This window comes from Gadus macrocephalus, chromosome 16 (assembly GCF_031168955.1).
Source record: "Gadus macrocephalus chromosome 16, ASM3116895v1".
NCBI classification, from domain to species: Eukaryota; Metazoa; Chordata; class Actinopteri; order Gadiformes; family Gadidae; genus Gadus; species Gadus macrocephalus.
The window spans coordinates 20256121-20278463 of NC_082397.1; the positions used below are offsets into that span (position 1 = coordinate 20256121).

The 22343-nt window shown below is 42.0% G+C and overlaps 1 protein-coding gene across 9 annotated transcripts in view; it reads left to right on the forward strand.

Annotated features, from left to right (window-relative positions):
• usp32 (ubiquitin specific peptidase 32) overlaps positions 1-22343 on the forward strand; it is a 41167-nt gene that overhangs the window by 8338 nt on the left and 10486 nt on the right. Inside the window, exons 4-28 of one of the 9 annotated variants that reach the window (XM_060074711.1) lie at positions 312-430; positions 634-793; positions 6056-6187; positions 6434-6541; positions 7211-7326; positions 8173-8235; positions 9808-9891; positions 9977-10038; positions 10832-10934; positions 11393-11603; positions 11713-11891; positions 12387-12527; positions 13825-13996; positions 15765-15922; positions 16528-16609; positions 16716-16790; positions 16989-17127; positions 17256-17361; positions 18050-18223; positions 18359-18533; positions 18826-18977; positions 19532-19643; positions 21065-21264; positions 21517-21701; positions 22106-22192. In XM_060074711.1, the coding sequence (XP_059930694.1) occupies positions 312-430; positions 634-793; positions 6056-6187; positions 6434-6541; positions 7211-7326; positions 8173-8235; positions 9808-9891; positions 9977-10038; positions 10832-10934; positions 11393-11603; positions 11713-11891; positions 12387-12527; positions 13825-13996; positions 15765-15922; positions 16528-16609; positions 16716-16790; positions 16989-17127; positions 17256-17361; positions 18050-18223; positions 18359-18533; positions 18826-18977; positions 19532-19643; positions 21065-21264; positions 21517-21701; positions 22106-22192 (3295 nt within the window). Of the gene's footprint in view, positions 1-311; positions 431-633; positions 794-837; positions 4084-6055; positions 6188-6433; positions 6542-7210; positions 7327-8172; positions 8236-9807; positions 9892-9976; positions 10039-10831; positions 10935-11392; positions 11604-11712; positions 11892-12386; positions 12528-13824; positions 13997-15764; positions 15923-16527; positions 16610-16715; positions 16791-16988; positions 17128-17255; positions 17362-18049; positions 18224-18358; positions 18534-18825; positions 18978-19531; positions 19644-21064; positions 21265-21516; positions 21702-22105; positions 22193-22343 lie in introns of those variants that run through there. The other 8 variants (XM_060074712.1, XM_060074714.1, XM_060074716.1 and 5 more) reach the window with 8 other exon arrangements.

Consider the following 22343-nt stretch of genomic DNA (forward strand, 5'->3'; position numbering starts at 1 on the left):
GGTTTGAATATTAAGGGCTGCCTAATATTCGTTCGAATTTTGATTTATTCTTTGATATTATAATTATTTTCGAATAACGAAGTTCGGAGTCAACGCCCTAGTGGACAGTATATTATTGAAGAGAAAATGTCGACTGTGTGTTGAGCTAAGCATGTTGGTTGGTTTCATCCCAATTCCCTCTCTCTCTGAATTATTGATTGGGATGTTTTTCAGTTTTGTTAATGTTATCCTGACTGCTAGCGCATGAGCTTCTTTACACACGGGTCAAGGGGAGGAGAATGAAACGTGTGTGTATATCTGGGTGTTTGCAGACCTCTTCAGCCTGTTTGCCAGCGAGCAGGGTGGCTATGCTGCCAGGGATGACATGGAGGCAGTCCTGCGGATCCTAGACGGGGAGGTCCCGCCCTCGCTCAGGAAGTGTTTTAGTGAGGTCAGTTAACAACCAAGCTTATCCCTAACCCCTGCCTCCTAAATGACTCCTTTCTTCAATCCAAGCTCCTTATAGTCTTCTCAAATCAATAAAGTACATATGCATCAAAAATAAATTTACGGCAAATAACAGCTCATCATTGAATTTATTGGAAAACCATATCAGTTGTTGATAAGCTAGACCTAATTCATATCCTATCCCAGGGGGAGAAGGTCAACTATGACCGCTTCAGGTTCTGGCTCCTGCAGAACAAGGAGGCCTTCACACTCTCCAGGTGGCTGCTCTCCGGGGGAGTTTGCGTTACTCTCACAGATGACAGCGACACGCCCACCTTCTATCAGACCCTGGCTGGCGTCACGCACCGTAAGTTTACCTCAGCATTACCCATTTCAAAGGGCATCGATAATGCACATTCAAAGTGTATTGATAACTTCAGATTTAACATGTGTTTTTAACTCAAGGTACAAACACAGTAATACAAAGGCAGAGTGCAGAATTCACATTTCCGGGTAATTGGTAAAAAAAAATGTTGGGATTGTTTTTAGGGCTCAAATTCATCGTTGAATTTTTTTTTTACAAAATGGTATTTTGTGTTATCTACTTCCAACACAATTGGCTGGATAGTCAAGTGAGAGAGAGATAGTGTCGATCTCAGAAATGCATGGAAGTGGGGAATGGAAGATTATGCTGTCACAAATGGTGTTTGGTTAAGATAACCAGGTTGTAAAAATGTCTTGAGGGTTTCCATTTGGTCAGTGTAGTGAACAAAGTGAATCTTTGGGATGGAAGGATGTGAGGGTGAGCTGTTGAGTGGGATGAATCACTTGATCCCTCGATGACCCTGGACCAAACTGTATTCAAAGCATTATGACATGGATACAACCGTCAAATTGTAGGGAGGACAATTGTTGCTTTGCCACTTTTGTATACTTTTGTGATGATCATTAAAGACATCAACAGATGAATTGGCTTATCTAATATTTCATAAGAGAGAAAGCTTTTGTCACAAACATGACTTTCTATGAACAATGCAATAATCAATGCAGCTTGCATTATAACACAATATGGAAGCATGCAAAAAATAGGTTTCAGTTTTATTTTATTTCTAATCTTTCCTTTCTATGTCATTAAAGGAAAAGCTGCTCTTGTATTAGAAGGAGATCTTGTGTCTGGCTGTGAGTTTGCGCGCATGCTATGCGTAGGCTGAATCGCAATCGTGTAACGACAAATCAGATTGGCCAATACACACTGAAGATAAATTAAATAATTTTAAAATTACAAAAATTATCCCTCTCTGGCGAACAGAATGTTGCAGCAGGCAAAAAAAATAATAATAATTCAGATTATTAATTGATCTGCATCGAGACAAAATCGTTCTAGCGAGAATCGCGATGCATCGAAGAATCGATTATTTTTCCCACCCCTAGTAAATACGCTATAGACATGGTCACTTTTATCAGCAATGATATTCTGGGTACTCTATTAGGTATTGTTTGTGTGGAAATACCTTCCTGACTGGCCCTCTAAAATACAGCTTAAGCAAGCTTAAAGGTTCCAGAGGCTGGTATTATTCTCTTGATTTGGTTTTCAGAGACATACTGTGCATTGCCTTGGCATCTTGCTTTTATATAGTTTCAAATATCGAATGATTGTTTGAACACCAGATACATTTTCTAGTTCTACTCTCCTGGTATAGTTCTATTCAGGTGGGAGAGAACATGGTCTAGTTGATATTTGCCATTGAGGCAAACAAACACAGACCATGTATATTTTTTATTCAAATATGGAATCATATGCAAAGTATTTTTTGAAAGGTATCAAACAAATACTTCAATGGTTTCCATCATAGGCAAACATATTGCCATGCCATCTGATGGGGCTAACATAAAGGCAAATGTTGCAATGTATTCATTATACTCCAGTTAGGCAGAATGTAATTATATTGATGCAAAATATTGCTAATTCTGTTATTTTTGTATGCAAAGTCAGATGTCTTTATAGAATACGTTTTTGTATTGGGATTTTGCAAGCGCATTAGGCGAGTTAGTTTGGAAGATCACATCACACCTTGACTCGGCCCTAAGTGAGTAGAAGCTCAACATTTGTTTCACCTTTCAGTATCTAAAATGGGAGATAATTTCTTTCGCGGGAAAGGCGAGCACAGCTGTCTTAGCTACATCTCTTTTTATAATAACTTGGAGCAGCAGCTTAGCACTTGACAACAGCTAGACAAGATTAATGAAATGGATGTTTGTATATGAGGCTGTCATTTTTTGTTTTTGATTGTTGTATATGTTCGGTTTAGCATTAGGGTTCCAAACAGAATGAAAGCTGATGCTTATGCCAAAAGCGTTTTTTCTTTTTTGCCAATGACTGCACATTTAAACGTATTCATTATTTATTAATTTTCCACAATGCTTATAAAAGAAGATATTCGTATTGACTATTGTGTTCACTTTACATACAATACATTGCTTTAAATCCAGTCTTTTCAATTTTTTAGCGCTGTAGACAATTTCTTATTTCATCGATATTTATGTGTACTTTCATGAAAACAAATAGAAGTTAACCCTTGGTAAGATCCGGGGCTCACTTTGGTGTTTTCTACTGTGCATTTCCTATTGAAGAGTTGGTCACGATATCATTAAAATTGCTTTTGTCAGCAAATTAACAAGAATGAAGTTGTCTAAACAAGATAGCCAACACCAGTAGAATTTCCCTTTGTAAAGGTCAATATTACGCTACTGCCCTAAAGAACCAATTCCCTCCTCATTTTTTAAACATGCCAACAGAATATCATTTGATTTGCTACTCCCGTCACATGGGTGGTCAGGCTCCATGTCACACATTAGATTAGATTAGCCTTTATTGTTTCCCTTTGGAGACATTTGTCATTGGTATTCGAGAGAACACAAGGGAGGTGGCCGAACACAGCCTCCTCATATACCGACAATTCATATAAAATGGTAATATAATTATTATTTGAAGATTCAAAACATAGACCATAATGTCACTTTATGTTATGTGACCTCCTAAGGAGCTGATTGATCAAACAAAATATATCAGATAAAACACTGATTTATTAAATCTTTCAAAATACCTTGCCAATGAAAAAACAAAGGGCTGCTTTGTTAGGGAGACCCTTTTGACATTCACACACGATCACAATGCTCGATCACTTAATAAAGAATAACGAAATCACCCCAGATCAAAGGGTCAAACCTTATCATCTAGCTGCATGGCCTGCCGGGTTTCAAATAGGTACATTTACATTGGTAAATTTAGCATTTGGGTCCTGTGGCATACAAGCCAATCGCAGATCCTAGAGACCTTCTGTAATCTGCCCTCTTGGTTCTCTGCTTATCCTCTTAAGTGTCTGGGTGTGTGTACGGTACATACGCTCTTTCATTGCTCTTCTTAGAAGATGGATTGTAGACTTGCTCTCTCGGTTCAGACACACAGAATATTTTACTTTTCAAGGGACATTTTCACAATGTCACGGTGCAGAGAATACCCTTTGGGTTTTCCTCCAAGCTGCCCTCACAAGGAGTCTTCTATGGTAGCAGCCAGAACTTGGCCGAGCTTCACCTAGCATGTTCAGTGGATAATGGTATTGTTCCTCTGCTGCCATTCTGAGAGAGTCGCACCTCTGGGTAGGTATATATGAATTAATGGAAAACATAGTGTGAATAATTTTAGTGTTTTTTTGTGTGCAAAGGATCTACATTTGAATCATAAGCTTATGATTACAATTCTGAAGTTCTGTTGTAAAATGGTTTTGCTATACCTCTGTTCAATTTAGAGGGTCTACCATGATATGAGTCATATAGCACATGTATCATTTCTTTATCAGAGAAACACATCGTTGGTTGTCAGACTTTTGTTGCCAAATCACTATTGCTTGCTGTCGCATTCGAAATATCCAGCTTTAACCAATTGTTTGGCTGGTAGCATCAAGTAAAATGTCAAAGAACACCAATCAAAACATTTGTGTCACATTAAGCAAAACTATTTGGTGTAATTTTATACAGCCATTTAGTAGCTGCTATAGTCCAGATAGGTCAATGTTTTGGCATCTAATATATGCTAGATTCTCTTTTTTATCTGTAAGAATGAGTTTGGCTGATGAGTTGACTAATCAAGCCCTTGGCCAAAGATGTTCTCACAATTCTGCATCTTACTTCATGACCAGCTTTCTGTACCTCCGAATGATTTACCAAAGGTACTTCCAAATTATTTAACCTTTTGTTATTTTATCTCAGGATACACACACGCATACATACACAACAGTTTGGTCAAAGAGTCAAACCCTTCTTTTTTTAATAGGTAATATGTTAGTAAACTATCTTCTATTATATCTATTCCATTTCATCCCTGTTACTAAAATAACACTGACTAGAAAAGAAGGTAAAATCTTTGGATTTAATACACTTTAGGAGTGTCCCACACGGCTGCTAACGCAGGTGGTGTTCTTTCGTGACGTCTGAGTGCCTCGTAAAAGCACTCAGACGTCATGAAAGGAACGTCACCTGATACATTTTGCATAGGCTAATCCTGCAGAAAGCAGGATTTTAGTGTTGATAGTCAAGTACTAGGTGGGACCGTACAATTTACCTTATCGCTCAATGACGAGTACGCTACTAGATAGCTAGCTAAGCAAAGTCGTACCAAACAACACAAAGTTGCCGTGAGCCGTTACCATGGGGATAACAATTCAGTCTCAATGAAACCACTCCCCTTGTCCTCCACTGGCAAATAATTAAAACTGTAAGCCCAAAACAGGTTTTTCTATTTCCAGCTGAAACAGTGGGGTCACTGGCTCTTTAATCTTGACAAAGCTATCTTTGTATTTAGCAAAAGGGTTGAAACCAGGGTCCCTTTTATGCGAACATCGTTTGGCATTTGATTCATGTGTCTGTTGTTTGGCTTAGCGCCATAGGCTCACTGTGCTGTCTGCATAATCTCATCAGCTAAAGCTGTGGATTTAGCCCGTAGAAAGGGGAAAGGAGAAAGGACGATGACCGGTTCATAGGCCATGGCAGATCCTTCAAATGCTATATAAGCTTTAGCTCTGGCACATGGTTCTAAGTCGACTCATTGACTCAGCCAAATGTATAGTAGCCTAGCCAGCATTAATTAAGCTGCACACAAGGGTAACAACGCTATTGACCAGATAACATGTTTGCACTGTAGGAATATCACACAACTTGTGTAATATTAAGTAGAACTGTGCATATACCAGCAAATGTATTTTATAACCATACCGATTTTCAATCCCTTACATCTTTTTAGATAAAGTGAAGTCCCAGTTTTGACACACGAGAATGTAAGCTCGGACCAATAATGGAACACCTTTCCACCCCATTAGCACTGTTGGACAGGCTCAATGAAAATCAAGAATGATGTCATGTTAACAACTTTTGCATTGATACATGATAACTGACACATCAGCTGTGCAACCCCTTAACCTTGTTCAGTGTGTCAAATTTCATTTTCCAGTTTGCGTTTAGATTTAATTTGCCAGTCGGTGGAGGAGCGACAAGCCCATCTGAACTGATCCATAAACCTGTCCATCGTCATGACCACCACCACTATGTTTGCCCTTGTTTCTTTCACCTCTTGCAGTTGAGGAGTCTGATATCATCGACTTGGAGAAACGCTACTGGCTGCTCAAAGCACAGTCTAGAACCGGACGTTTTGACTTGGAAACCTTCGTCCCGCTAGTCTCCCCACCTATCCACGGCTCGCTGAGTGAAGGTAACGACGAAGGATTCAGCTGTGTGACCATTTGTGATAGTTTTTTACGGTTGCTGAAATCTTGAACAGGGTGTATGCAAAAACACACTGGCAGAGCTTAACATTAGGTGTGTCACGCAATAGTGCTTTTGACATTATTGACATAAAGATGTGACAGATATGTTGTAAAATGATATCAGACTTTCCCTTACGTGATCGACTCTGCAGTAACATCATCATTGTTTGGCTTGGCATGTTGTTTTGCAGGCCTGTTTCATGCTTTTGACGAGAACCGGGACAATCACATTGACTTTAAAGAGATCTCTTGTGGTCTATCTGCGTGCTGCAGGGGGCCCGTTGCTGAAAGACAGAAATGTAAGCTATGTTTTCTTTTAAACTGTCAGTCAGAGAGTCAAGTTTGTCTCTGCCTATTAATACAATTAAATATTGTGTTTTAGGTCTTAATAATTTATTTGTGTATTTATTGTTCAATTGTGCTTCAATGGTTTTATTTGTCTGGCCTTTTTTCAAATAGTAGCTCTCTCTGTACATTGTTCGACAAATATGGTGACTTTAAAAACTGAAAGCAAATTGAACCAATTCAATAGAGGACAACAGGCTCTTAAGAGTTATCCAGTCATGAGAACGGTTATGGTAACTTGTTTCTCTTGCGCCACTCAAATACCATAAATATAGAGGGAGTTTCTGTAAGGCTGCTCTTTGAATACATAAAATACAATATAATACCCTACTCTTTTGACAGACAGAAAGTTCCATCCCATTTTACTATACAGTAGGTGCATCCTTAAATTGTCCCCAATGATAAAGTGTATTACCGAGTGGTAGAGTGAGTCTAACGGATATCATTTCCATTGGTGCTTGAAATTACATAAAGATTCTTGGAAATGGCAACATATTGCAATTTCCCCTAATGCAATTGAATCTCGTGAGAGTTTAAATATTTGTGTTGCCATATTGTATTGTCCAGTCCGTTGTCCTGCCCATGTCCATCTCTCCGTTGCTTACTTTCTGTCTCTCTGCTAGTCTGCTTCAAGGTGTTCGATGTGGACCGTGATGGTGTGCTGTGCCGCGATGAGCTCCATGAGATGGTGGTTGCACTGCTGGAGGTTTGGAAGGACAATCGCACAGACAACCTCCCTGTAAGTCCAATCCACAGAGTCTTGATGCCTCGCTTTGTGCTGCAGTTTGTTTGTTCTATTTATTGCCTCACCCTTCTTGTTGGATCATTGAAAATGTTCCTACTTGCCTTTGATTGATATCCACATTGTTATAAGGTCAATAAAAATGTTGAATATGAGTAGTTGTTTACTACTTTATACAACATCAATCAAACAATATTTTCTCTACAGCACTGTTGATCCTGGCAAAAACATGAATAAGAATTATTTGGATCATGATTGAGGTCACAACTATACAGATACTATTTTAAATGAAATCTAACGGCTTCCGCTCATATGAGCACAAAACAGTTCTACTGAGTTCTACTATAATTATAGTATTATATAATTCTCGGGTATGTATGATTGAGGGAAAACCAGATCGTAATCGCAATCAAATTCGATTCATCAAGCTCAAGGGGATTTTGAAACTGAGTGCATTAGTCAAGTTGATATCAAGAACAAAGTTCAGTTTTTATTATTTATTCAAGGACTTGACCAGAGAGCTCTTGGTACTTTTGCTTCTATGGCCTACCAGATTTCCTTGCAGTGAAGGTTGAAGTTGTGAATTGACTCTTGACTCTTAATAAAGCACAAACAATGTTTGGATCTATAAATATTGGAGTGTCCAAAGTCAGGAAGCTCTTTTTTTTCGTAGAATGTGTTTGGACTGTGTATGGTAGTGTATGTAGAGTGTGATTTTCTGGCTGACTTTAAGGGATTTGCTTTGGGGTTTGAGGTTGGCGTGAGCCCTAGTACAATATTCTGGCACCTTTCTTTCCTACTAAATTGTAACTTTGCTTTAAATCTTTGTTGTGTGCTTTTCAGGAATTGCACAGTTCTGTGTCGGACATAGTGGAGGGCATTCTCACGATGCACGACAACACCAAAGTAAGGGGCAATTATTTTGTTGCAATTCAAAAATCTTTAAAAAAAACTGATGCATCAAATCTTATCTCCATTCTCTGGGCATGATATCTTACTACTATAATAGCAGGTCTGTCGCACCAGTTACTCATGTGCTCCTGTGCCAAGCAGACCGCAGCTCACACACACACACACACAGAACGTGCAAACACATACACCGCAAGCAAGAATAGACACCGCATACACACACCGCACACACCGCACACACACGCAGAAGCGCACAAACACAAACACACGCATGCGCACACACACCATACGTCAAGACAAAGGCAGCGGCACACTCACTGAGCTAAGACGTTATGTAATTAAACATAACGGCTCCGCCATCGACACAAGGGCAGGTAAGAACACACACGCACGTGCACACGCCGGCAACAAACCCACCCAGGTAACACGTTCTATCAATAGGCTGTAGAAATTGTGATTAAAATAAGGGAAGAAACAATTTCTCACCTCGACAAGCAAAATCGTTAGTTCATTTTGTCATATAAAAAACGTTAAATTCAAACCTCGCACCGACCGGCATATCAACACAGAAGTCACGTGATCTTAAAGAGACAGTGTCCCTATAACACAGAACGTAAACATGTCAATGAAACAGTATGGTGAATTATGTCTATGACAAGACTTCACTTTGTTGCTCAAGTGTAATATTACCCTCCTTGAGCCTCCCAAAATGTCTTGCGATATTGATATCCTGCCCTCCCCCCTGCTGACTGTTTAAGTTGTTTTATTTTTCTGTGTGACTGTAGGCTACTGCTGCCTGTCTTGGCCAGGACACTGGAAGAGATGTTTAATCTCAATGATGATTATTATTTTCAACCGACCAATAGTAGTTGCATTGCATTTTAAAATGTCAATGCACTTTTCAGCCCTGAATAACAGGAAAAGCTATTTAATAATGGATTTGCATGCATAGTATACTAGACTTTCCATTAGACAATTACACCTGTTACCATAAATTGACAAATTTTATAAGGTAATCAAATCCTCAAACTAGCTGCTTTCAGACACGCGTGTAAATCCTGATATTCTCCTGATGGGCCTTATGTGTGAACAACATATCTGGACATTTGTACCCTGAAAATCTCCTGAATAATACTACCCCTGAGGTAGTATTTTCTCTGTAGGAAATGTAAATTACCTTATATGTGAATGAGGAGTAGAAAGTCGGTATCTCTCACACGACTTCAGTGGTCGTGTTGTTGACGCTTCTATATGTCAATGAGTGGCCCCCTAAATGATAATCAGCCTGTGGCCTTTTGTTTGCTGTATGGTAAAAAATATTTAAATGTTGGCACTGGTTTTAAGAGTCATTTGTGGTCAACGAATGTTATACGTTGTAAAATTATAGCCAAAATGATATTATATTATGCGCTCAGAAATTTGTTACGTTATCGACTGGGGTTTCCACATTATTGCTATGGGTTTAATTACAACTAGAGGTTGAGCGCCCGCAACGAGCGTGCGAAAACTCTAATATAATAAAGGCATTCATTGTGTTGATGTGTTTATTTATTTTTTGCTCATTACCAGCAGGGCCACCTGACCCTAGAGGACTACCAAATCTGGAGTGTTAAGAGTTCCCTGGCCAATGAGTTCCTCAACTTGCTCTTCCAGGTCAGTACATATCACTGTGCAGATAGAGAAGGCTGGATAACCTTGCCATATTCTTGTTCTTAAAACTCTCCCTTCCTCTGCCTAGGTATGCCACATAGTCCTGGGTCTAAGACCTGCTACCCCTGAAGAGGAGGGCCAAATAATCAGGTTTTTATCATTTTTCTACTGTGTGCAACATTTCACTACCTGGCACAAAACGAATGTCTCCATAATAAGCCCAAAGGCAAAGTACCTAATTGTACTTACAAAAGGTAGCGTGACTTTCGTAACTACATTTAAGACTGAGCCATCACCTATTATTAACAAAACACAGACCTGAATTGGAACACATTCAAGACCAGCAGACCTAAATAGTGTTTTTTGAAAGAGTACCATTTCCCAATGCAGTGCCTGACCTTTCAGCGCACTTGTATCAAAGTCAAATTGTTACACAAAATCACATAATTAATACCATTCATGTTTCACAAACATACATAAGTTAGAATTTTGTTTGAAATTAATTAGTTACGACATGGTAGGCTAAATAGGCAGGCACAAGGAAAACTATTGGCAGACCAGGTAGGCCTGGGTATTCTAGTAATTATTGGGCCAACTTGGAATTCATCTTGCTTTGCTCTTGCGTGGTTCATTCAACCTGATAGCGGTTGTACTTGGGTTATGTTTGTGCATGCACTCACTTAAGACCAGAAGACAAGTGCTTATGGTTTTTCTATGCTCCCATTTACCCCGTTTATACGTGTAATATGCGTTCAATTCTGCTTATGCATCTTTTGACCTGCCCTATGTCTAAACAAGCTGAGACAGTAGTTAGTCAGACAGTAGTTGTGCCCGTTGTGTGAAATGGTGAGTTTGGAATATAGATCAAATCTAGATGAATCAACGGGTTGTTGAATAATTTGCTGGTGTAAACATGGCCTGTGGTTCTCTTTGTGTGACACAGGGGCTGGCTAGAGAGAGAAAGCCGACATGGACTGCAGGTGGGCCAGAACTGGTTCCTCATATCCATGCTGTGGTGGCAGCAGTGGAAGGACTATGTTAAATATGTAAGTGCTTCCAACAACAGTAGTTATTTGAGGATGCAGAGGAGTCATGTCGAAATGTTCTTCACATGGATCAAGCTGATTGGAAGGTTGACCTTTACCATAATATTTTTGACATCTCTAATATACATACAAAGTTTACTCTTTCTAGCAGTAAAGAACCCAAATTGTAATCCGGTGTAAGCAGTTATTTTCAAAGATTTTGTTGAAAAAAAATATTTGCTAGCTTAATGTAATGGTTACAGCTCTTGTGTATAAAATTAAATGGCTACTAATATCTGACCAAAGCAAATATAAATATTGATATCACCATCACTTTCTTAGAATTAAGATAAGCATATACTTTTTAGTTACTATGCTCAGATTTTCACTGCACCAAAATCCCTATCTGAAACGGGCAGTGCTGATACTGATTCATGACGACAATATTAAAACCTAACTTATCATTGCTCCAAATAAAGGGAAAACATCTCTGGTCTCTTGTCCAGGAGCAGAAGGGCATTGTGGTGGAGCAGCCCTCCATCCTGAGCTCCCTGCGGAGCCCCATGCCCACGGCCATGCTGGACCCTGTCTCTCTGGAGGGGGCGGGGGGGGCCCAGGGAACCCCGTTCAGTCCCTCTGAGGAGCGGTCTCCAGACGCCGTGTCCAGCGCGTCAGAGGCCACGGAGGCCGGTGAGAGAAACCCTCTCATTTGCTACCTAGTTACAATCAACGTTTTGCCGTCCGACTGCATAATGATCACACCTTACTCACGACAACACGGTTTGTTTGTTTGGACCAGCCCTCAGCCCCCAGACGGTTCCCTCGGCTACCGAGAGCTGTTTTGCTCGTCAGCACAACGTGTCAGACAACAACAACCAGTGTTTCTCCGGCCCAAATGGCTATCTCCCCTCCCAGCTGGTAGCCCAGAGGCCAGGGGCCATAGACAACCAGTCCCTGGTCAACACTGACGCCATGAAGGTAGGGATATGGCTTGCAGACCAGAGAGTTTCTGGGTGATGCCGTGCATGAATGTGGTGTAAATTACTATAGAGGGATCAATTAAAGTGATGGTATCAGAAGGTCCAAGAGGATTCCAGGACCAGCCTTTAATAATTCGGTAATGTTTGTTGATTTTTTCCAGTGTCACACACACACACAACGACTGGAAACAACTCATTACATTTTCAATCATTTGAAATGGCTTCCTCGATTTCTCCTACCAAACTGAGTGGTAAACGTATTCAAGTGGTAAAAGGAGCTGCTTCTGCAGAATCCAAAGGCTCAAAAACATTTGCGGACGTTTATAATTGGCCCATCCCTCACAGAGTTGAGAGCGAGGGAAAAAGCATTAGGGCGCTCTCTATCTCTCGATCTGTTATTCAAGCAGGCGGACGTTGTCCGGCTGCATGCGCGCTCCCAACATGCGCGCCTCATCTCGTGTGTGTCGTGTCGTCCCCCCCCCCCGGCCCCCAGGCTCCCACCCTGACCATGGAGGGGGGGCGGCTCAGGAGCGCCCCGCAGCTGCTGGCTACCAGGGACTTTGAGACCGTGCCGGAGCCGGTGTGGCGTGCGCTCTATCACTGGTACGGTGCCAACCTGAGCCTGCCGAGACCGGTGAGAACACACAAACACACACGCACACATGCTCTGTCTTGAAGCTACTCTTTTGGTTAGCAATTTTACTTGATGTTCTTTCTTTCCATGAGGTTGTGACTGAAGAAGTGAATAACTTTTTTTTCTTAATTTCTGTTTAATGAAGAGACACTGACAGTGATGCTATTTATTATTTGTCAACCACAGCAGCTTTGCCCTAATGCTATCTCATTTATAGTTAAAAGTACTATAGGTAATATTTGAGTTTAATTTCTTAGAAATAGCAGCTCGGCAGCTATTGGTGAGTGAAATGCAACGCTCAGTTCAGGTTGACTGCATGCCTGCCTCCGTATGAGACCCATTATGACGTTAGACCGCTCCTAGCTTATTTCTGGCCAATTATGGCATCTGTTCCATGATTAGCTCTGAGAATCCGTCTTGCCTGTCGATCAAATTCGCAGCCTTATCACAGCTCCACCACAGGTGCGTGAGTACATGAGCGAGAGTGCATCGTTTCTCAATGACATGGGAACGTTTTCTGGGCTATATTTTCAAATCTCGCTCTTGTCTGCACTTTCTCCGACTCTCAGAGCTCACCAACAGCAGCTTTAAGGATAAAAGGGCTTCCACAGTTGTCAACTGCTAGCCTCGTGGGACCATCTTGATCTGCGAGAACACGTGCTGTCACACTCTGCCGTTCCGGCAGCCCCCCGGGCCCGTTGAATGTCTACCAAAAATAAAAAAGGATCCGACCAATCAGGGCTAGGGGGAGGAAGATCCAATCCATGATGAGGCTGCAGTCTGCCAAGTAAAAGACATGATGGTGCTCGCGGAAAGCGTAGCAATTAAAGGAGCAATAAAACGTGTTTTATCTGAGGTAGACTGAATAACGATGGTTCGAGATGTACAGAAATTGGCTCACAGGGGAGAAGATGTTTCTTTTCTTCATTTCCCATCGGATTTGGCTAAAATGAAGGGAGCAAGGGTGTCACTTATTATTTAATCTGATAGGCTCAAGTTTTTTTTGGAAAATTTAAGGCCATGCCCACGCCCACGAGTGGAAATCAATTACCGCCGTGGGCAGACTGATATACGTTGCGATATCTGCAGATTCGGATGGTCTCACTTGGCTTGTCAAGTACCCAGGTTTGCTGATTTGATCATTCTGTAGTACTGAACTGCGATAAAACATGGGTTGTATACAATCATGCCAGAATTCTATTTATTTAGAAACATGGTTGGACACTACACACATAAGGCAAATTAACGCGTGAAGTTCAATCCATTGATCAAGTCTCTACTTTCCCCCGCCCGGCAGGTGATCCAGCACAGCACGGTGGGCCAGGCAGAGCTGGAGCTCTTCCCCCGATATCTCCTCTTCCTGCGCCAGCAACCGGCCACCCGGTCTCCCCAGTCCAACATCTGGGTCAACATGGGTATGACCAGCCTGCGAATGTACCCTCAGCATTTAGGCCAACTGCTTCCTCGAGGTAATGTAAGCAGCAGCAAGACGAGCAAAGCCCCTCTCTGGCCACAAAACTATTATTCTTTACATACTGCCTTTCTAATTTGTCGAGTGGACTAATTGACTAGCAGGGTGATGCTTTGGACTCGCAAATGGAATCAAACCAATGGCCTCACTGGCTGTTATCCTGAAAATTGTTTGCATCTGCACCTTTCTGTCCTCGGAGAACTTGCTCTTCAAAAGTTGTGTTTACACACAGGCGTGATTCAGAACAGATTCCGAACCCTGGAGACTTTCGGCCTCCAATCTTAATATTTTGAGTTTATCCAATTCAATATTTTTTAATCTAATGTCATAATCTGATTTATTCCTGTTCTCAACAGGGAAACAACTAATACTGCTGTACAAGTTGTGACACCATCATTATTAAGGCTACTTTACAATCGCCTCAATGTGGCCCATGCTAAATGGAGGTACTTTAATCTAATGGGTTCCCCAATACCAGTTTTATCACTGTGGAAAGCTTTCTGCCAACGGCTAACATTCATTCTGTAATAAACTAATTGAAACGGGAATGGATGCCTAGCTCTCGTATTCGGTGCATTATCCCCTGACGTCCATGTATTTTCGCTCTAACTGATCCCATCGACTGATCAAGAACAGATGATGACGAAGCATAAAGCAGTGTAGCGCTTAGGTAATTAGATTGGGGATGTGTTGCCAGAGCCCCATGTGACATCAGCACCAAGCATTATGAGCGCTCAGCTAAATCCAGTCAGCTCCTAGCTCCCTGGCCCAAGCACCGAAGCCCCAGACACATTTTAGTTGGGAGATAGTTTTCTATCACATGTGCTGACTGAGCCGAGGCCCCTCGTGTGTGTTTCTCTGTAAAGGGAAGGGTATTTGATAATTAGCACTGTATCAAAATAGATGACAGTATGCTCTCCAAAGTCATGCTTTACTAGTTAACTGCTGAAGAGGCACTACTGTCTGAACTATTGAAGAGCAAGCCTTCGGTGATAGAAAAATTAAAAGATTTGATTTGAAATCATATTGATCAAGTCTAGTTTTGATTCATTTCTAATTTTGTCTAACTTAATGTGGAGTGAATTGCTGTGTACAGTATTCACTCAGACTCAGTTCACTAAATGCACTAATGGATTCACTGATCAAAATCTGTTGATTTCTCCAAATGGCTGTCTCTTGCTGCTTGCTTATCACTAATCCTCAATCATGGAAAACTCTACTAATATCACACAGTAGACCGATGCCAATGATTTGTTTCCTCTATGAGCATTGACATTCAAGATTATTGGTATGCTGAAAGTAGCCACATAAACATACACACAACACACCTGAATTGTACATCGTGTATCTCATACCCCTCTGGTGGGATGATCCATCAAGTGATATTTTGGTTACAATATGCACACTACACATCCATAACCACTCTAAATATACTAAAGGGTTCCAACTTAATCCTGCACAATGTAACTTCCAACTGAGGCGATGTACTCAATGTGCTATGTTAGTTCGAACAAAGATCTACATTCCGTTCTCTTTGGCGGGAAAGTCGCCACGACACCCAGTTCGTGACATTCATAATACTGCTAATTCAAGGGCTTTACTCAGTGGGCCATAGGCTCAATCACCACTGTGTTACCTCATTCGGCGACAACTTTTATTCAAATGAAAATCTTTGGAGATTGGAGGTTGCACGTTAAGTAGATATGTTTGTACACACTTTCCTCAAGGCATGAAATAGTGAGCGTTAACCCTCCAGTTCACACCAGCAGGTAATGTGCCGTCACCCAATGCCCCCCTCAAGCGGGTGTTGGCCTACACGGGCTGCTTCAGCCGCATGGCCACCATCAAAGACATCCACCTCTACCTGTCCCAGAGGCTCCGAATCAAGGAGGAGGACATGAGGCTCTGGCTGTACAACAGCGAGGTTTGTTCCCATTGCTGTACCATGCTCTGTGTCCTCTGTCATGTTTTAATCTTTGCAGCAGTTGATGATTATCTTGTCAGATAATTCAGGGTGCATTAACACCGCCTGCCAAATTAACTCGAGAGGCTGAGAGGCTGATGCTACTCTGAACGTGACGTGGCTTAGTGATGGTGCATGTTCTTGTTGTAGCTCCTAGCCATGAACTCCCTACCCGTCTCCAGTCATTTATCCCTGTCTGCAGGGTTCTTAGTTTTGCCGCATTTGATGAAATTTGCAACTCTTGCACGTCGGATTATCGTTTAGAGATGAGCTGGCTGTCCTTCAACAAAGTGATAGGCAGAACTTTTCTTCTGCACTGGTCTTGTTTCGTAATAATCATATCAACCCGGCTTTTATCTAGTTTGAAGCAAGACAAATTCAAAAAGGAGGGGACACTATTTCCATCATAACGTTTTCATTACTAAACAAATTAAGAATGTTTCCCATGTATTTAGTTGTGGTTGGAATATAAAGTCAGTGAGTAGGAATACAAAGCGATAGTGTGGTTTTTCGCATGATTAAGTATGGTGAAGCTGATGCCCTCCTGGTCCGTCCTTTGTGTCCAGAACTATCTCACCCTCCTGGACGATGAAGACCACACACTGGAAGGTCTGAAGATCCAAGACGAGCAGCACTTGGTGATTGAGGGTTCGTCTTGAATACCTTTTCAACTGCAGCTCTGTATCTGTGTAATATCAATGAACTGAAGGTGTAAAGTTGCACATTAGGAACGTGGCCCATTTTCTCCTCTCAGTCAGGAACAAGGACATGAGCTGGCCAGAGGAAATGTCTTTTATTGCAAACAGCAGTAAGATGGACAGACATAAAGGTAAGCTGCAACGTCGTCGCCCTACCAAGGTCACTGTCTAATCATTATAGGTTATATACATCTTCACAGTTTGTTTACAATAGGAGACACTTTGGATTTTTGATCACCGTCCATCACCACGAAAGTTAATGCAAATGGTCAGTCCGAATGTAAATGAATAAATGTGTTCTTTCTACCCCAACCCTACTTATTCATCAGTACCTACGGAAAAGGGTGCCACTGGCCTCAGTAACCTTGGCAACACGTGCTTCATGAACTCAAGTATCCAGTGTGTGAGCAACACCAAGCCTCTCACCGACTACTTCATCTCCGGGAGACACCTTTATGAGCTCAACAGGTGTGTGTATGTGTGTGAGTCGGCAGGACGACATGTGCATATGTTTACATGTCCTACCTGTTTCCACCACAAGCCATTGCAGTGACAAGGTGAAGCTGTGCAGAACCCTCATTGCGCCGTTCTTCCAGAACCAATCCCATCGGGATGCGAGGACATATGGCCAAGTGTTACGGAGACCTGGCCATGGAGCTGTGGAGTGGGACCCAGAAGAACGTGGCTCCACTCAAACTCAGGGTGGGCACCCCACCCCTTTATCACAAAAAAGGCATATTTGCAGGCATATGAGCCATGAGGAGTTGAGTTCATGCTGATAAGGATAAGACTAAATGGCAGTAGTTTGTCTAGATTGTCGGAAGCTGTTGGTCTTCTAGAAAACTGCAATGGAACAAAAGATCCAACAGAAATGCTTACGTTTTCAACCAGAATCATAGTATTGTATCCCTACAGCACAATAATGTGTTGTAAACGGCCAACATTTGTTGACATTTTATTAGTTGGAAGACTAATAAAGTTTCATTGCTGTTGACTCTTTAAAACATTATGAGTATGTTTCTTTCTTCGTAAATGAGTTCATAATCAGGCCAGTATTTACATAAGACTACGCCTACATTACACAGCTGTATGTGCAACTATTTTGCTTGACAAACTAGGCTGAGCTTTTGCATGACGATAAGACTGTACAGGGAAAGACTTGTTTGCGCCGGCCTTCCGCATTTGAAATCCATGGTGACAAAGCTAGCTTTAGTACAACAGGGTTTACAGCCCTTGAGGCCATATGTGGATGACTCGCATGTCGGGTGCAAGTCATAAGCAAGTAATTCAATTGTTGTTCTTACTGTGTCGTCACTGCCCAATTGTCAATTGCGTGTGTTTGTTCAATCCCTATTTTCCCCACATCCCCGTCCAAAAAAACAACTTCCAGTGGACTATAGCAAAGTATGCACCACGCTTCAACGGCTTCCAGCAGCAGGACTCCCAGGAACTGCTGGCCTTCCTGCTGGACGGCCTCCACGAGGACTTGAACCGTGTCCACGACAAGCCCTACGTGGAGCTGAAGGACAGCGACGGACGGCCCGACTGGGAGGTGGCCTCGGAGGTGTGAGACTGCCTGTTTCGGGCTTGTTTAGATGTTGCGGTCAACTGGCACTTATAGTGATATTCCTGCAGAAACCTAACTGAAAAATTGGAGAGCAGAGAGTCGTTTCTTAGTTGTTCTTTTGCTCTTGTTAAGGCATGGGAAAACCACCTGCGTAGGAATCGCTCCATCGTCGTGGACCTGTTTCACGGGCAGCTCAAGTCCCAGGTGAAGTGCAAGACGTGTGGCCACATCAGTGCCCGATTCGACCCCTTCAACTTCCTGTCCCTGCCGCTGCCCATGGACAGCTCGATGCACCTGGAGATCACTGGTGAGGAGTGGGAGACGCTTGGGGTCCAACCAATGTTATGTACCTCCCCATAAGTGACGACTATAGGCATCGTTTTACATTGACATACGTTATATTGGCGTATTTATGGGCCAACAGTTTTCGATTATCGTATATAACATGGATATATTATGGAACTATACAAATGAAAATATTAAAAGGTTATACATACATGTTATTTCACAATGAAATGTTTCAACAGCTGATGTTCATACATCCTCCTATAATGAGCAGCTTTTTGTAGCCTGATGATCTTTTGCTGGTCCATATCTAGTCATCAAACTGGACGGTTCCACCCCCGTGCGCTTTGGATTGAGGCTAAATATGGATGAAAAGTACACAGGGCTCAAGAAGCAGCTGAGCGAACTGTGCACCCTGAAACCCGAACAGATCCTATTGGCTGAGGTCCACACTTCCAATATTAAGGTACACCCCCCGACTCCTCCACTATACTAGGAAACAACCCAGTGCAGTATCTGCTGCAGTATGAGGATTTTGAAAACAGCTGCTACCTGTATTCAGGTATTCATGTCGCTACCACTGAACCTATGAACCCAAGCAGCACGGAGAATGTCTAACATGACGGGCTGAGATGCGTAGCAGGAATGCAATCATAACAATCATGCCTCATTTCCCTTCCTCATGTCCTCCTAAACAGGACTGCTCTGTGACCTTTTTTTGGACTTATAGTATTAAGTATTATTAAATGCGCAATACTTCCACAAAAAAGAAAGAAATATATATAGACATACAGGGTTTATATTGGATACTTTGTACAGATAGAAGCTGTAAGCTGAATATAAAAATTTAACATGGTTTTGGGATCCCCTGGCACAAGGATCTGGGTGTGGCTTGGGTTACTATGGTATGCTGTTGCTACTGTTTAGCACATTACTATAATATGCAGTGGAAAAAACACTATTACAGACTGCATATGCTGATTTCCTTAAGTTGTGTTGTTTTGTCTGGTTGTCTTGCAGAACTTTCCACAGGACAACCAGAAAGTGCGACTTTCAATCAACGGCTTTCTGTGCGCTTTTGAGATTCCTGTTCCTGGCTCTCCAACCTCTCTCACCACCCCTACACTCACAGGTGAGCGTGTTTGTAGGTGTTGCTCAAGCAGTGGGATTGAAACAAAATGATACATTGACTGTAATAGTGGCTTGAATCAGATAAGTCATATTTCATTGTCACATTTGTTAAAAGTAACAAACTTTTCAACAAACGAAAATGTAACCCAGAGAAATGACCCAGGCCCTTCATAAGATGTCTCTTTTAGTTTAGGGCATATTAGCCCACGGCCCCCTTGTACTAGAGACTAGGGCTGTCGGAATTTTCTGAGTCGAATCAGAATTTTCTGAGTCGAATCAGATCTGCCTTTTCAGTCCAGAGATTCGACTATTCGGTCTTTTGGAGGTTTAAAAAATGAGTTTTCTTTCTATTAACACTCTGTTTTGCTAGGCTATAGGCCTTTTATATATGCTTGCGAAGTTGTGCGTTGCGCTCATTACGTTCTCACCTGAACAGTTTTCTATCAAACTCGTCGGAATTGTAGCCAACTTATTCCTGTCGGGTTTTAATTAGGCTCCTGCCCATAATGCGGCCCGATAATGAACACTGTGCTCATGTATAGGCTAGTGGATAATCCACTATATGAGCCCCGTGTTCACGATCTGATTGCATTTATTGAGCCCGAAAGAATACACAGCGATGTGTCGCCACACTGACTCCTAGAGAAAATGTAGCAATAATGTAAGGGGAGACAGCCGCTTCCCTCTGCGAGATTCTGTCTAGCGAACAAAGTTACAATGAATCAATCGCCACAGTGACATGGACAGTGTCTGAATAAAGCTTCTCTTTATTATTATCATTAGAGCTATGATGCAAATGGGGAATATTAAGCCTGCGGTGGCACCTGTACGCGCAGTTTGCAATTTATTTTAACAGTATTATAAAAAAATAAAGGAAGACGGCGGGAAACCCCGCAGTCGACTCAGATTCTTGCGTGTGTTTGTTCAATCCCTATTTTCCTGACTGATGATTCGAATCATCGACTTTCAGGGGACAGCCCTACCAGAGACCTACATTTAGTAATCACTAGTAGAGAAAATGGAAGGCCGGCTAACACAAACAGGATATGTGAATACCAATCTTAATTAATTCCATTTTAAGGTATAATTGACAATGCTGTCATAATCATTGTCAACACCACATTCAAGAACGTATTCTTCTTTAACCTAGACTCGACTTCTGCCTTGGGTTCTGGTGCTTCTGTCCTAAACAGATGTAATACTACCTTACATCCATTCAGGATGTCTTGATACAACCATGAGATGGTTGCTTGGATCGAGATGTATCTCGCTTACGGATATAATTACTAAACATTATTACTAATTATATTACAAATTTACCAATTCAAACCTTTTGCTAAATGCTAAATGTTCTGCCTTTTTTTAAGAAGAACAGTCCACAGCAATGATGTAGTATGTAATTGTGTGACCGTCTCTCTACAGAGGTAACGCCAGTAGCCAATGGCTCAACAGCTAACGGGCATGTGGGCGGCAAGCCTGTCCTCATGGCCAACAGCAGGCCAACCACGCCGGTGCCCTGCAGTCCAGAGACTCCCCTGGCCAACGGGATTCCTAACGGGCACATCGCACTGCTGCAGGAGAGCCCCTTCATTGGCTACATCATCGCTATGCACAGGAAGATGGTGAGTGCAGGTTGAGTCCATTCTGTGGAGACCTCCACTGGGTAGAGCTAAAGCTAATAGCATAGAAAGATACTTAGATGGTTGTATGTTCTTTCAATGAGTGTGAATTGCGTAAGTTGCACAGTAGCTTTTGATTGATTTGTATGTTAAATATAGAACAATTACAATGATTTGTAGAGAATATTGTCCATAGCATTAGTGCATGGTGCAGCATAGTGTCCGTGTGTGTGAACCTTTTGTGTGCCCTTCTAGATGCGGACAGAGCTGTACTTCCTGTCGTCTCAGAAGAATCGGCCCAGTCTGTTCGGCATGCCACTCATTGTGCCGTGCACCGTTCACACCAGTAGGAAGGACCTGTATGACGCCGTGTGGATCCAGGTGTCCAGGCTAGCCAGCCCACTGCCCCCACAGGAGGCCAGCAACCATGCCCAGGACTGGTCAGCAGCCACACACAAATCAGCACCAAGCAACCATTACTGGAAAAATACTTAAGCAAATACAAATCTACTGCCATTTTGTGGGTGGTTTTTCGTCCAGCTCACTTTGAATAATACATTTTATGTAATAAAGGAATAAATCTAAACTGACCAGGGCTACAATGTACTCAAATTAAACACTCGTGATTGGTATAAATAATTCAGAAAGACAGGATTAACAATGCACAAAGAGAAGCTACCCAAACTACATTGGAATTCATACTAGAAACTCTTGCTTTATGTTACCCATCATTTAGCTTTACGTTGCAACATGAATGATATGGTTGATGGTTAAAAATACGGCTTAAAAATTAAACTTATTAAAATGACACATAACATCTGTTCTGTTCTCTTTGGCCCTGAAGTGATGACAGCATGGGCTACCAGTACCCCTTCACGCTCCGGGTGGTCAGCAAGGACGGCATCTCCTGTGCCTGGTGTCCATGGTACAGGTGAGACATCCTTCATCTGCCCTCCTACAACTGATTCAATTATCTTAGAGCTCTAGGAAGTTGTGACCTGTTTAGTGGTTAATATCGTTATAAACCTATTGGTCCGTGCCAAGGTTTCAGATTCAGCCAATTGAAGGCATGCCATCTAAAG